General features: G+C 35.2%; 1 protein-coding gene across 2 annotated transcripts in view; it reads left to right on the top strand.

Moving 5' to 3' along the window:
* Smad5 (SMAD family member 5) overlaps positions 1-10229 on the top strand; it is a 46831-nt gene extending 36602 nt beyond the window's left edge. For both annotated transcript variants that reach the window (XM_012515005.2, XM_023716562.1), the window contains 3 exons: positions 4137-4358; positions 7763-8019; positions 9655-10229. In XM_012515005.2, coding sequence (XP_012370459.1) covers positions 4137-4358; positions 7763-8019; positions 9655-9798 — 623 coding nt within the window. In that variant the 3' untranslated portion in view covers positions 9799-10229. The remainder of the gene's footprint in view (positions 1-4136; positions 4359-7762; positions 8020-9654) is intronic.
* The last annotated feature ends 5132 nt before the right edge of the window (positions 10230-15361 follow it).

Below are 15361 nucleotides of genomic sequence, written 5' to 3'. Positions count from 1 at the left end.
ATTTAAACCAAGGGCCTCCTACATGTTAGGCAAGTACTGTACCATTGATCTATGTCCTGAATGCTGGCCACTTTTTAAAAATCTTTTGTGAAGTATAATTTATGTGCTGTAAAATGTTTGTGAATATTTGCTCCCAGGCTGTATTTCTTTTCATTTTTTAAAATAATGTCTTTTGAATCACAGTAGCTTTAAATTTTGGAGTTCAAATTGTCTGTAACCTACCTTATTTTTGTTTTCTTATTATTCTATTAATTACTGACAATGGGAGATTGAAGTCCTCAACTATTATTGTTAAGCTGTGTATTTCTATTTTCAGTTCTGTTTATTTGTTTTATATATATTAGAGCTCTGTTATTAAAGTTTATAATTCAGTAGCATTAAGTATGCTCAAGTATTATGCATCCATTGTCACTGTCCATTCCCAGAGCTTTTTTATCATCCTATGCAGAACTCATCCCATTATAAAACTCCCCATTCCTTTTCCTCTAGCCCCTGAAAAATACTATTTGATGTTCTGGCTCTATAAATTTGCCTGTTTTAGTTATATCATCTAAATACAACCATATAATGTTTGTATTTCCTTTGGTAGCTGGTGTATTTTACTTAGCATGGTGACTTCAAGGATTATCCACCCTACAGTACCGGCCGGGGAGATGGCTCAGTGAAATAAGTGCTTCCCCAGCAAGTGCAAGGGACTGAGTTCAATCCCCGGTTCCGCAAAAAAAAAAAAAAAAAAAAAAAAAAAAAAAAAAAAAAAAAAAAAAGGCAGTATGTATTAGAATTCCTTTTTTTAAGGCTGAATAATGCTATGTTGTACATGTATGCACATGTTGTTTAATCCATTGTTTATAGAGGGATATTGCATTTTTATTCTGTTTTAGCTATTGTGATTTACAGTGATACCATCTCTGTTTTTAGTTTCTGCTTTCAATGTGTTTGAGCATTGTGTACTTTGGAATTGAGTTGATGTCATATGATAATTATATGTTTGTTTTTTTGAAAGTGTTTGAAATTATGCAGTTGCATCATTCTGCATTCTTACCATAAGTGCATAAGGATCACAGTTTTTCTATATCCGGGCCAATAGTCATTTTCTGAGTTTTTGTGAGTGGGGTGGGGTAAGGGTAGAATGATGATCATCCTTATGGGTATGAATTGGTATCTGGTTGTAGATTTCTTACTGTCTTCTGGCATTTTTTAAAAAAGCTGATGATGTGGCTTTAAGGCTACTTTGAGACCTTAAGCTCCTTACATTGTAACAGATTTAGAAGTAATATTTGCCATTTTGCAAATTTCTTCAAACAATGTTTATGTGTTTTTTGAATATTTGTGGTGATAGGAACATTTGAAGAGGGCCCTGGGAGATAGCTCAGTAGAATAAACGCTTGTCTGTTAAGTGCGGGGTCCTGAGTTCAATCCCTAGAACTGCAAAAAAAAAAAAAAAAAAAAGAAAGAAAGAAAAAAAAAGAAACTTTTAGAAACTAGGTGTGGTGGCGCATCTCAGCCCTTGGAAGGCTGAGGTAGGAGGTATCACCAGGAGTTCAAGGACATCCTGGGCTACATAGGGAGATCCTATCTCAAAAAAACAAAAGCAAAACCAAAAATAAACACAGAAAACCCATCATACATAATAATGAAACTAGAACATTTACTGCTAGGACAAGTAGCAACTCAAGGATGACTCCTGTGAAATACTTCTATTTCTAGTTTGCAGAGAGTGTTTTTTAGTTCAACTTTTTTAAGAATAATGTTATAGATAATAGTACTATTAAGTCTTTAGTTGCTGAAAAAGTTTTTATCTCAAATTTAAGCCTAAAGTAGATTCTCTGAGAAGCATAATTTAAAAAAAGATATTGCTAATATGTTCAGAATTATGTCTTCCCCAAGTTCATATTATGAGGCCTTAATCCTCACAGCTGGTGTTATTTGGATAATTATTTTTTTTTTGTTTTTGTCCCCTGGGGGGCAGGCTGGTGTGGCATGTGGTACCAGGGGGATCAAACTGTGTTCTCTGAGTGATTGCCTAAGCTTGCCTAAGCAGGCACTTTAGACTGCTGAGCTATCTCACTGGCCATAATGTTTAGATAATTATTTATTTGTTTATTTATGCATTTTTTGAATTGGTGTTGTATGGAAATGAGACGTTTGGGGAGGTAGATGAGGTTGTGAGTGAGGATAAGTCCTCATGGTGTGATTAGTGCCTTTATAAGATGAGGAAGAGATCCCTTTTTGTGTATCTTTTACTCTACCCTTTAACACAAAATAAAGAAAGGCACTGTGAGTACAAAGTGAGAAGGTGACTGTGTACAAGCCAGGAAATACTACTGTCACCTAAATCTTCAGATACCAGCCTCCAGAAATTTGAGGACATATCTGTTGTGTAAGCCACTCTGCCTGTGGTATTTTGTTGTAGCAGCCTAAATCAACTGAAACAGAATTTAGTACCTAGAAGTGGAGTGCTGCTGTAACAAATACTGTGCCCAGAAGTATGAGGTGGCTTTGCAGCTAGACACTGTATAGAGGTTAGAATAATTTTGAGGTGTGTGGTGGAAAATCTGATACTGTTATTAAGGGGCTATTAAACATGATTCTGCTGCTGAGGACTTATAAGTAAAAGAGAAAGGCTGAAGAGATAGCTCAGCAGTCTAAGCACCTACCTGGCAAGTGCAAGGACCCAGGTGTGGTGGCACTGGGGAGGCTGAGACAGGAGGAGCACTGTGAGTGTGAGCTGTGTAGCGAGACCCTGTACCAGATAAATCAATAAATAAAAACATAAAAAGTAAAAGAGGAGAGCCATAAAGATTGCTTCCTTTTTTGTAAGAGAATATATGTTTTTGTATATAGTGTTAGAAATATAAATGTTAAAGTAGATTGTTTTGAGGTTACAGATATGAATATTGTTATTGGAAAAGGTAAAAAAAAAGGCTGCCTTTATTAAAACAATGACAAAGAACTTGGCTGGTTTTCATGTTGTAGTGTTCTGTGGAAAGTAAAATTTTAAACTGTCAAGTTGGATATATAGTTGGGATTCCTGAGCAAAGTTTTGAAATAGTAGTCTTGTTCCTCTTGGCTTCTCATAGTAAATAAAATATGTGTGGGAAGAGAGCAGTGAATTGAAGAAGCAATTGTTAAGCAAAAGGAACCAGAATTTAAAGATTTAGAAAAATCTCATCCTGTCCATATTTCAGAAATGAGAAAATATGTTTGATAGGGAGATAAGTGTGGATGTCACCCATAGACCTGGTTAGTCACCTCAGTAGGACACAGCTGGTATGACTTGAAGAGGACAGGAGGAAAGCTATTGAACTTCTGAGATCTGTAAGACAGAGAAGTTAGCTATTTGGCTGTAAGCTTGTGCTATTCCTCAAAACTGAAGGATGCAGAGATAGATCCTCAGGGCCCATGCTCTAGTTGCTGCAGGATGATTGAAGCCATGGGATCAAGGGTGCATGGGGCCTTGAGGGTGCAGTTCCCTACAGCTTACAACTTGTGTGGTTTCATATGCTATGACTGGGGAGGAATTTCACTTGGAATTTTGTTCCAGTTTCATCTTTTTCTTATTGGATGATTGGACTTTAGACTTCATAGTTTTTGCTGGTCTAAGTTAATACCCCGAGGGATTTGGGCTGTAATGCTTTTTTTTTTTTCATGTGAAAAGCATATGAGTAGTAGGAGGGCAGAGTTAAATGCTAATGGACCCAAGGTGATGGTATTTGGATACAGAAATTTTGAGAGGTGGCTGAAGTATAGGTAAGTTCTGAGAATGCGGACCTCGTGATGGTATTAGTTGTGCTTATCAGACAGGAAACAGGCAGATCTTTGAATCTTTGTATCACACACTTGAGGAGAAGCCTTATGAGTATATGAGAGGGCAGCTATCTACTTACAAACTAGGATGTGAGTCCTAGGTAGACATCACATCTTCTGATGCCTGGGTCTTGGAACTTCCCATCCTTGAACTGTGGAAAAAAAATGATTTAAGCCACTCAGTCGGTGGTGTTGTGTTAGATTCAAAGTGAGACAATTGAAATAATATTTTTTTCCATACAATGCTTTTGTTGGGTTAAAGATTAAACACAGTGAATCTGGAGTTTCTGGTAGTCATTTCTTAAACTTTTTGTCATGTTTGCTCATAGATGTTCAGCCTGTTGCTTATGAAGAGCCCAAACATTGGTGTTCAATTGTCTACTATGAATTAAATAACCGTGTTGGGGAAGCTTTTCATGCATCATCTACTAGTGTGTTAGTGGATGGATTCACAGACCCTTCAAATAACAAAAGCAGATTCTGCTTGGGATTATTGTCAAATGTTAATCGTAACTCAACGATTGAAAACACTAGACGACATATTGGAAAAGGTAATCTTGCATTTTTCTACCTTCAGTTGAATTCATTTGTTTTACTGTTGGAGTACCAGGTATTGTGTGAGGGTGCTAGAAGCATACGAAGTATGTAAAGCCATGACCACTGCCTCAAGTTGTGGATATTGAAGAATTAGTTAAAAAAAAATGAAGACATGATGAGTTCCCTTATCTTGCTTAGTTTTTCTGTGTACCACTGAAGATCTGAAATCATATTTCTGTGGATTTTCACTGGTATATTGACTAGAATATTAAGCTGAAAAAGAATTTTCCCTATTTACAACTATTGCTCCTAAACTGTTCAACAAGTTCCTAAACTATACAAGAATTTATTGAACACATGAATGCTGGTGAAAGATTAGAATTTAATAATTATGTTATTTAGAGTATCTTTAATTGAAATTGCTCCATAATAATCTTAACTGTGATGATCTATAATCATCTGGAGAGTACCAGAGCACTGGAGTGAGAGGTAGGAAACCCAGCATGAATTACAAAAGTCTTTAGTGGATTCATACCCCACTCCACTTCCCCCACCAGTTTTAAAATTCAGGTAACAAGGTTCTATTTATAATTTATCCTGCAATGTAGTTACAACAACACACAAGGCAACTTTTGTAGGTCAGTAAAGTGCCAAAATCTTATGTATCTAGTGGTCAAGAAAGAAACCTATCCTAGGCAGAATAAATGTATTCCATGTTTCTTGAGACACCTTGTTTTTACACCTTGCTGCTTTTTGTTTCTTTGACTTAAAAAATAGGAACAATAGCTGGGGGAGGGGGATGAAACAAAGCAAAAACTGAAATTGTAACAGTAGGAAGATATAATCATAATGAGATTTCTTAAGGAAGAATATAGTATGGCCAAAAGTATGTTGAAGCCAACTGCAGTGGTTTATGTCTGCAATCCTTGAACTCTGGGAAACTGAGGTAAGAGAATCATAGGTTTGAGTCCAGTCCAAGCAACTAAATGATTTATCAAGGCCCTGTCCCAAAATAAAAAGGGCCAAGCTGAACAAGAATTTTCCCTATTCACAACTATTGCTCCTAAACTGTACAACAGGTTCCTGAACTACACAAGTATTTATTGAACACATGAATGCTGGTGAAAGATTAGAATGTAATAATTATGGTATTTATAGAGTATCTTTATACTCTATAAATAGATATAGTAGTTGGAAGGCTGTATGTTCAATCCCAAGTATTACAGGGGAGAAAAAGAACATGAAAACAAAAATTTCCATTCTCTTTTGACTTCCTTTCCTAACTTACCATGATATTTTTGGGACTTGAACTCAAGACCTTGTGCTTGCCAGATAGGCACTTGTGCTATTGAGCTTTTATCACTGGCTGAAGTACTTTACTTGTATGCATTAATAGGAACAATAGCTGGGGGAGGGGGATGAAACAAAGCAAAAACTAAAATTGTAACAGTAGGAAGATATAATCATAATGAGATTTCTTAAGGAAGAATATAGTATGGCCAAAAGTATGTTGAAGCCAACTGCAGTGGTTTATGTCTGCAATCCATAAGTCATAGTTATTTTTGAGTTCAAGTCCCAAAAATATCATGGTAAGTTAAGAAAGGAAGTCAAAAGAGAATGGAAATTTTTGTTTTCATGTTCTTTTTCTCCCCTGTAATACTTGGGATTGAACATACAGCCTTCCAACTACTATATCTATTTATAGAGTATAAAGATACTCTATAAAAAAAATAAAAAAAATAAAGATACTCTATAAATACCATAATTATTAAATTCTAATCTTTCACCAGCAATCATAGTCCCCCTTCTCTATGACAGTAAAAATACTTGCAGGGAAATCTAGTTGGTAAATTTTAAAATTATATAGTCAGTTTTCTCTTTTTTCCTCAGTATATCATTCTAGGATCCTTTTGTTCATGGGCCATTTTTATTTGCTCAGAAGCAAAATACATTTAAAAAAATCTTTTATTTATTTATTTGGTACAGGGTCTCACTATTCAGCTCTGACTTGTAGTGATCCTCCTGTCTCAGCCTCCCCAGCGCTGGGATTACAGACATGTGCCACCATTTCTGGTTTCAGTGGCCAGCAAAGTATGCCCAGGGTTCTGGAGCCAGCACAGCATGCAGTACTGGGGATTGAACCCCGGGTCCTTGTATTTGCCAGGCAAGCACTTAGAATGCTGGGCTATCTTCCCAATCCACAAGATACATTTTTAAATAATCACAACTTGATACATTTCTGTGACTTGCATAAGCACTGAAGTATATTATGTACAGAGATGGTGCTGAAAAGAAGTGTTTGAGAAGTTATCCATCAACAGACAACAAAAATTATGTATGTGCATTTAGAATTGTACACAATATTTAGGATATACGAACAATGGCAGATTTATGTTTTGGAGCATAGTAAAATCTCTAATACTGGTTAAGATGAAAGATCAAGTTTGTGATGATTATGTGCTACCTTTTACATTTAAAAAAGAATACTCTATTTACATAAAAACACAAAAATATTTCTGAGGAACATATATGTATAATGAAGTATGTGTTAAAAAAATTGAAATTCTGTACAGCAGATTGACAGCAGTTTGTGCCTTTGAGGGAGAAAAATTTGAAGTGTTGGAAGGAAGTGTTGGGAAAATATTAGGTGACTCTAGATTTAGTTATATAACTTGAGGGTTTTGTTTTGTTTTGTTTTTGTTTTTGTTTTGAGATAGGATCTTGAAATATGTAGTTCAGACCAGCCTTGAACTCATTATGTAGCTCAAGCTGGCCTCAAATTCAAGGTGATCTTCCTTCCTCTGCCTCCCGAGTGATGGGCTTACACATGCGTTCCATAATACCTGGCCATAATTTGAATTTTAGCATTGAAAGTGTTTTCATGTATTATATATATTTTTTAAATATAAAAACTTTTTAAAGCAGTGTAAATCTGTTATTTAACAGCTCTTCTTGTGCCCTGAAATTACATATATGCTTTAGGGAGAGGGTTTTTGCTTTTTTTTTACCTCTTTTTTTTTAAACTGGTGTCTTTGTTGTTTTTAACAGTTTTACTAGTACCAGGCACTCTTTGAAAGGACTCATGAAAAGGCAGTTTCAGGGCACTTTTTTAGTTATCTTATTCATAGAGATGATAAAATGATTGCTAAAAAAGAAAAAGCCCAAGTGGATAACTTAATAAATAACCTGTTAACTTGAGGCTTATCTCTTAGTAGTTTGAAGACAGTTTTAGATTGAGGCAGACAATAATCTTTTGAGTATCTTTAGTGACAGAAGGCCATCTAGTGGTAGCTTCTATCCAAAGACTTTTGAGAGTTTGCTGTGGATTTCTGGAAATGTTGGCTGCATCATTAACAACCTCTTGGGTGTCGTTGTCATTCTTTGTTAAGATGACTCTCCTGCTGCCCATCTTTTCAAGGTGTTCATCTGTACTATGTTGGCGGGGAGGTGTATGCCGAGTGTCTCAGTGACAGCAGCATATTTGTACAGAGTAGGAACTGCAATTTTCATCACGGCTTTCATCCCACCACTGTGTGTAAGATTCCCAGCAGCTGCAGCCTCAAAATTTTTAACAATCAGGAGTTTGCTCAGCTTCTAGCTCAGTCTGTCAACCATGGGTTTGAGGCAGTATATGAGCTCACCAAAATGTGCACCATCCGAATGAGTTTTGTCAAGGTGAGTGGCTGTGATGTGTAATGCAATTCAAGTCAGTGGAACTATGTATGTCTGTAGGTTATAGTACAAAGTTTTGTTAAAATAAAACATGGTCATTACTTTTGACCTGATTTACTAGGTTTTAATTGTAACCACAGTAGGTCTAAGATTTTGTTTTGTAATCCATTCGTTATAAAATGCATGATTGATTTTGATTTTGATATTACTACTGAATAGTGGCTGAGTTAATGAAGAATTCTGGTTAAAAGATTAAATTACTAAAAAGTAATTAATATTTACATGACTTTTTTGAGTCTCAGCTTTTACAGCTTTATTAGATTGTATTAGAGTGACTTAATGGAATTAGGATACTAAAATTATTTTACTTATATCTAAGCTTTATTTTGAGGATCTTGCAAAGTTCGTGCTTATCAAATTTATGCCCTTAGCCTAATTTTATTGAACATTCTAAAGATTATGATTCATAAACATTTGGAATGGATTTTAGTGATATCTGTCCATCCATCCATCTGTCCATCCATCTTCTAAACCATATCCACGTAGTTCTCAAAGATTTAAGATGTAGTCCAGGAAGAAAAAAGTATCATATGCTTGTAGGAATTTTTCTTTTTGGCACTAAGGCTTGGTATTTCCTTGCTGCTTTGTTGCATGTGTATTACTATGTATCAGTTGTCCTAAAGATATTTCCTCCTCCCTATATTTATTCTAATCTCTACTCCTTCATCTTCCCTAATCTTCTCGTTTTCTTATTCTCCTTGTTTTCTTGGGCTAGGACTACTACAAGCAGTATGATAGAGAATTTGATTAATTGAAGACAATAAAAATTTTCTATTTTAATTTTTATATAGAATTGTAAACTAGTGTGTCAGCTCATTTTCTCACCTTTAAGGATAAAGGCTATATGATGACATTAAATTACTCATGAACACATCAGTCAGTGTCTACTGTGTCTCATTTAATTGTGTTTTGTTTTCAAGATTTTTTTTTTCTTTTTGGTACTGGGGATCAAACTCAGAACCTTGCACTTGCCAGGCAGGCGCTTATGCCACTGAGCTATTCCCTAGCCCCTCGTATTTTATTTTTTAAACCCTCAAAACCAAAATTTTGGTTACAAAGTCTGTTATGAAGTGACGTGAGGTGTTTGTGGGTTTTATTTATGTTAATAAGTATATCTCATTGCAGAAATATTAATATTTTTATTATGAAATATTGTATGACCTTTAAAAAAAGAAAAGACAGTGTATTATTTGTTGAAACTGTACTTTCGATTTGATTTGAAACTGTCTCATTGCTATATGTTTATCAATAAAACTTTGAAAAGAAAAAAAATATTGTATGACCTTTTAAAAGTGTTTAAGAACTTGAAACCTACCTGGCCACATGGATTTTTTTTTAAGAATTTTGTTATTTACAAATTCATATAGTTTTTAATAATGTAGGTGTTGTCTTGCTTTTGAATCTATGTTGAGTGCAAAGATAGGTTTTGTCATAATTGTTTACATTCACCTATGACATTCCACTTAAATACATAAAGGAAAATCTTTAATGTTAAAACTATCATTTATTGTTAAAGTTGGTTTAGAGTGGTTGACGATTTGAAGAGAGATTTTTTGTGATACCTGTTTGTTTTCACAGGGCTGGGGAGCAGAGTATCACCGGCAGGATGTCACTAGCACCCCGTGTTGGATAGAGATTCATCTTCATGGGCCTCTTCAGTGGTTGGACAAAGTCCTTACTCAGATGGGTTCTCCTCTGAACCCCATATCTTCTGTTTCATAATGCAGAAGTGTTCTTTTCAATTATATTAGTGGACTTGTTTTAATTTTAGAGAAACTTCCAGTAAGATACTATGGGCTGACATGGAAAAACAGATATTACGGCTTATTTTTTTCTACATAATTGTGACCAACACATTTATATTTTGTGATGAATCTACATTTGTTTGTATTCATGTTCATGTGGTTAATTCAAAAGTGTTGTGAGAGATGCAGAGTATTATGGCCCCATTCAGAAGTTTGGCATTGATCTTAAACTGGAACATGCTTTTATTTTCCCAGTAGTTATTTTTTTAATTTGTCAAGTTTTTTTAAGTAATAAATCACCTGGTGAGAAATTGTAGCGTTAAGAGGACATATAGAGTGAAATGTAAGTCCTCCTTTCTTGATCTTCCAGAAGCTGTACTTCTAACAAATTCTTCATCGCACCAACTTGAAAAAAGCATAATGCATTGTTTTCCAAAAGCATACATTAGGGGCTTAAACTTTTAAAAATCATCTTGGTTTGAAGGAACACTATGTACTGCTCTAACAAGTAGTGTTCATTAAAAGCAAAGTGATAGTTTTCTAGATGTCATCATAAAATTTACATTTAATATAGCTAAATGTCAGTGTAATGTGATTTCATGCTATATATCTTTTATAAAATATTTCCTTTTTGAAAAAAATATACATTTGATCTCCATTATATGTCATTTACTCAGAATCTGTCATAAGTACAGTACGACTTTATTGCTAGTGACAGTGCATGCATGGCCTTGTTCAGCTGTTTGCTGCTTTTGGCCAATGTTGCAAGAACTCTTAATTTTGACCTGCATTAATCTTTTATTTTGCACTTTTATGGGTGACAGTTTGTAATATAACCTTTGGTAAAACACACTCAAGAGACTCTTGGATTTAGATGCTTGTCCTTCTTGGTGACTCTTTTGTATTAACAAACACTGCAGTTTATAGATAACAGTTGTAGAAAGCTGTGCATTTTTAGTTTCAACCTAGGTTATAACACTATTATTCTGTAGCTCCAACTAAGGTGCCTTTTAACTTCCTTACAGTTTTATGGATGTATTAATGTTGGCAAATCTTGTACGTAATGATGTTATTTTTATGGTTTTTTTCCCCATACAGTGACTTAGGCATTGCCTTCAGAGCCATAGGAGGTGCAAAGGGTGAGGCTACTGGCCTGATAGTGAAAGAATCAGGAGTAGGTGTCCCGAGAGCTGACTATAAACACCCACATGTCAGTAAAAAACAAACAAGAACAGGCAGACTGTTATTTCACTATCAGTGCTCTTTTTCAAGTACCCACATGGATGCTAGTCTCACAGAATACACTCTTCAAAGAGGAAAGGCATTAAAAACTCTGAAATATCCCTTTAATCAAGTCAGGCTTTTGGCGTTGATCATAGGACTATTAACCACTTTTTCTAGGGAGCAGTCAAATAGATCTTAGTTGTGTCATGAGAATGAAGAAATTATTGTGAAAAAATAAATGACCTAATTTACCTATCAAAATGAGCTTTATTTTCTGGTGCCTTTTGAAAGCATATAGAGCCATGTCATTCTTCTGTTAAAATACTTTGATTTGACTTTGTCCTTTCTGCTTTTATAAGAAAAAAAGTACATTTTTTAAAGGAAAGCATTTTGTGATTTCCTTTGTTTTCTGTGTCATATTTATTGTCTTTTCAAAGTGCAGCCATTGGATGGTTTTAGTTCCTTCAGATAAAATGCCATTTGTGTTTCAGCCCCAGCCCTTTGCTGGGTACGATAAATCCTCTCAGTTGCCTGAGCCTTAAACATATATGTTACATACTATGCATTTGCACATTTCCAAAGCTGGATCAGCCACATGCAAGGGAATTACTTGCTTGGTGACAAGATTTAAGTACTTTCATCATTTTTTATTTGGCAGGCTCATAGCAATCTTTGGAACAAATTTATAAAAAAAGAATCAAACTGAATGGCAGATACATATAATCAGCTTTAGTGGGTTCTAGTAAACTAGTAGGAAACTATTATTTAATTGGTGTTTTTAAATGTGAACTACAAATTACTGCTTGCAGTCATTGTGTAGCAGCCTTTAGGATTAGCAAGATTTTATTTGTCCTTTTCTGTGTTTTATTTTTCCTAAGGAGATTTTTCTCATGGGTGAGTAACAGTACTGAAGATATTAACTGTTAAAGAGTTTCATGAGAACTGGGTGTGGACATGCCTGTAATCCCAGTACTCTTGGAAGGCTGAGACAAAAGAAATAAAAAATTCTAGCCTAGTCTGGGCAACTTAGAAACTTGAAGTCCTTATGGGTGTGTGTGTGTGTGTGTGTGTGTGTGTGTGTGTGTGTGTGGTGTGAATAGGAAATAAAAATTGCTGGTAATATTAAAAACAAAAACCTAAAATTCTGGCCAACAAAAAGTATTTTTTTAAAGAAAAATTCCAGAATACAGGGTTAAGAGTTTTTTCTTTTTCTTTTTTTTTTTTTTTTTGAGTCAGGGTCTTAACTATGCAGTTCAGGTTGCTTTGAACGCACTATGTAGCAGAGGCTGGCCTCTGATTTACAGCAATCCTCCTGCCTTAACCTCCCAAGTGCTGGGATTACAGGTGTGCACTACCATATCTGGCTTCCTTCCAACTGTAATGGTCTTGCTGTGCAATTTAGGCTGGGTTTAAACTCACTGTGTAGCCCGTGCTGGCCTAAAATTTGTTGTGATCCTCCTGCCTCAGCCTCCAGAGTGCTGGGATTATAAGCATGCATCACCATATCCAAGATTTTACAAAAATTTATAGAGTAGTTTATAGTCAAATTTATGAAAACAGCACCATTAGAATAATCACATTTTATAACATTTAAAATATACTCATGTCAGCTAAAAACAGAATAAAATTATATCCAGTTTTGCGTATGCATAAAGGACAATAGAATAAAAATTAATCTATGGTGAATTAAAACAACAAATAATTTTGGCTGGAAAAAGCAGGGTAAGAGATACGTAGTTTACTAACATCTCTTAGTGTATTATGATCAGAGTGTAAATTTTATATTTCATGGTTTCTTTTTTTTTTTTTTTTTTTTTTTTTTTGTGGAACCGGGGATTGAACTGAGGCCCTTGCGCTTGCCAGGGAAGTGCTTATTTCACTGAGCCATCTCTCCAGCCCCAATTTCATGGTTTCTATTTAAGAAAAATGGGGTTATAGAACTGGCAGGATTGCTGAGGTGAAATTCGGAGTAAAATTAGTGGGTAGTTGAACAAGCCACAGCAGAGAACAGCTAGAGGATGTGCTGTTTCTTTGTTTTTCATAGCACTTGAGAATAGGGCATCCATTGAGACATAAAATGATGTGTAAATCTTCAAACTTAAAATGTATTGTCAAAATAGGATTTGGGGCCCACCTTCCAAAATTGCATATTACTTGAAGGGTACCCGTGTGAAACAGTTCCTTGTCCATCCAAGGTCCTTTTGCAGGAAAAAGTTTATATAAAAATAAAATCCTATCCAAACAGACAGACTGTTTTAGAGAACTTAGTACACTAATTGAGACCCATTTCAGTTTTTCCTTCTTTTCCTCCTTGCTGCCTACCCTCCCTCTTTTTCTCTCTTCTTTTTTTCCTTTGCTCTCTTCCTTTTGTAAGACTGGGAATTGAACCCAGATGGGGCTTGAATCTAGTACTTGACTGATCCATTTGTTTTTTGTTTTTTCTTTTCAAGGCCCTTTCATTTTTTTATCTTTTTTTTTTCGGAACTGGGGATTGAACTCAGGCCCTTGCACTTGCCAGGGAAGCGCTTATTCTACTGAGCCATCGCCCCGGTCCCAGGGTCTCAATAAGTTGCCAGGCTGGCTTCAAATTTGAGCCCCTTGCCTCATATTCCCAAACAGCAGTGATCACAGGCCTGCAGCAGTACACTAGTGTTCTTTATACTTCTAATCATTTACTTACTTGTACTTGGATCATTATCACCCATAAAATAAATTAATACTCTTTTTCCTTCCTGAGGAAGCAGGATTGTCTTGATAATTATTGAACTTAATCTCCAGGAGTGTCTTAGATTTTGGACTTACTTTAAAGAAAGAGCCCTTCTTTGTCACACTAGTTACGTCTTTTTTTGATCTCTGGGACCTGAATATAAATGTGTGTCTGCATAAACATCAGTTAGTTAAGCAAGAATCTTTTAAAGGTAATAGAAAGTCTGATGATTTTTGAAGTGTTCAGTGATTTTCATGGGAAGGCGCTTGCCTAAGTGGTGGATTTTGGGTTTTCTCAGCTAGGCAGCTTTTTGGAGGAAAATTTGTAGTCTGCTGCCTGTTTTCCCCAGAGCAGCAGTGTTTTCTTCATTGATACAGGTAAGATTCTCAGAGGTTTTTCTTATCACAGAAAACACACGTGTGGAAAGTGAAAATTCAAGGCTTTTTTTTTTCCTGTAGAAACAGAGAATTTTACTTGTTGGATAGAAACGTGCAAATCCTTTGCAGGCCACTGGATTACAGTTTACTGTGTCCTGATAACAGGAGACAACAGTATTCATCAAGCCTGTGTTATACTGAATTACTCGTAAAAGAAAGTTATTTTCCTAGCTGGGGCTGCTCAGAAGTAGACCATTTACCTAGATGTCTAAGGCCCTATGTTCTATCCCCAGTGGCCACAGTCTTGCACTGTGGGAAGACCTCCCTTATTTTCTAAAACACTACTGTAGTATAATTGAAGTGACACACTAAAATTTGATCATATGCCATAACTAATGAAAGTAATTTTATACAATGATGTTTTGTGATGTTTTTAAAGTACAATATGTGCTGTAAGATTGCTGCTAGCAATTGTTACAATAATGAGCTATTTCATTATAAAGATCTACTTCTAGAGTAAGATTCTTTGATCACTTGTGGCAGAGTAAAAAAGTTATGAGACTTTTGTCCAAAAAACTGAGTTCTTAAAATTCTTGAAATTACTGTAAGCCATTATCCTTTAAGGATTTATTTAAAGTTGCTGTATTTAAAAAGTTAAAATTTTTGTAAATTTTTCTCCCATTAATAGATGGTTTTTTTAAACACTAGCCTTTGTTAGCTGTATTCCTGTTAGGTCAAAGAAGCCCACATTTTTTATAAAAGAAGACATATATTAGAACCTGATTGTCCCTTTTAATACTATTGGAGATGAATTTTCTTGTTTTACTGCTAAAACTATTAGTTGTAGGGACTCTTGGTTGGCCAAATGATATTCTTTTTTTTTTTTTTTTTTTTTTATGAGGAGCTGGGGATCAAACCACAGTATCCTGCGCCTGACTGCATTTGCATAAGTAGGCGCTTAAACAACTGAGCTAACCCGCAGAACCCTGATACTCTTTTTGACCTGGTTGAAAATTCATTTATTTTAAATTAGGGTAGGATTGAAATTATGGAAATTCAGTGTGTGTAACTATTATCCACATTCTCCTAACAAAATATTTTATATGCAAATGATAAAGACTAAACCAATGGCTGCACTCTTGGTCTGCTTATTTGTACTTGTTCTGCCTCTGTTCATGTTGTAGAAAATGAAATTCTAGTAATGTGCTTCAGTTCTGTTATCTTTTTGATAC

The sequence above is a fragment of the Octodon degus genome, unplaced genomic scaffold (assembly GCF_000260255.1).
Source record: "Octodon degus isolate 3935 unplaced genomic scaffold, OctDeg1.0 scaffold00048, whole genome shotgun sequence".
Lineage (NCBI taxonomy): Eukaryota > Metazoa > Chordata > Mammalia > Rodentia > Octodontidae > Octodon > Octodon degus.
This window is presented reverse-complemented; position numbering and strand designations above follow the sequence as displayed.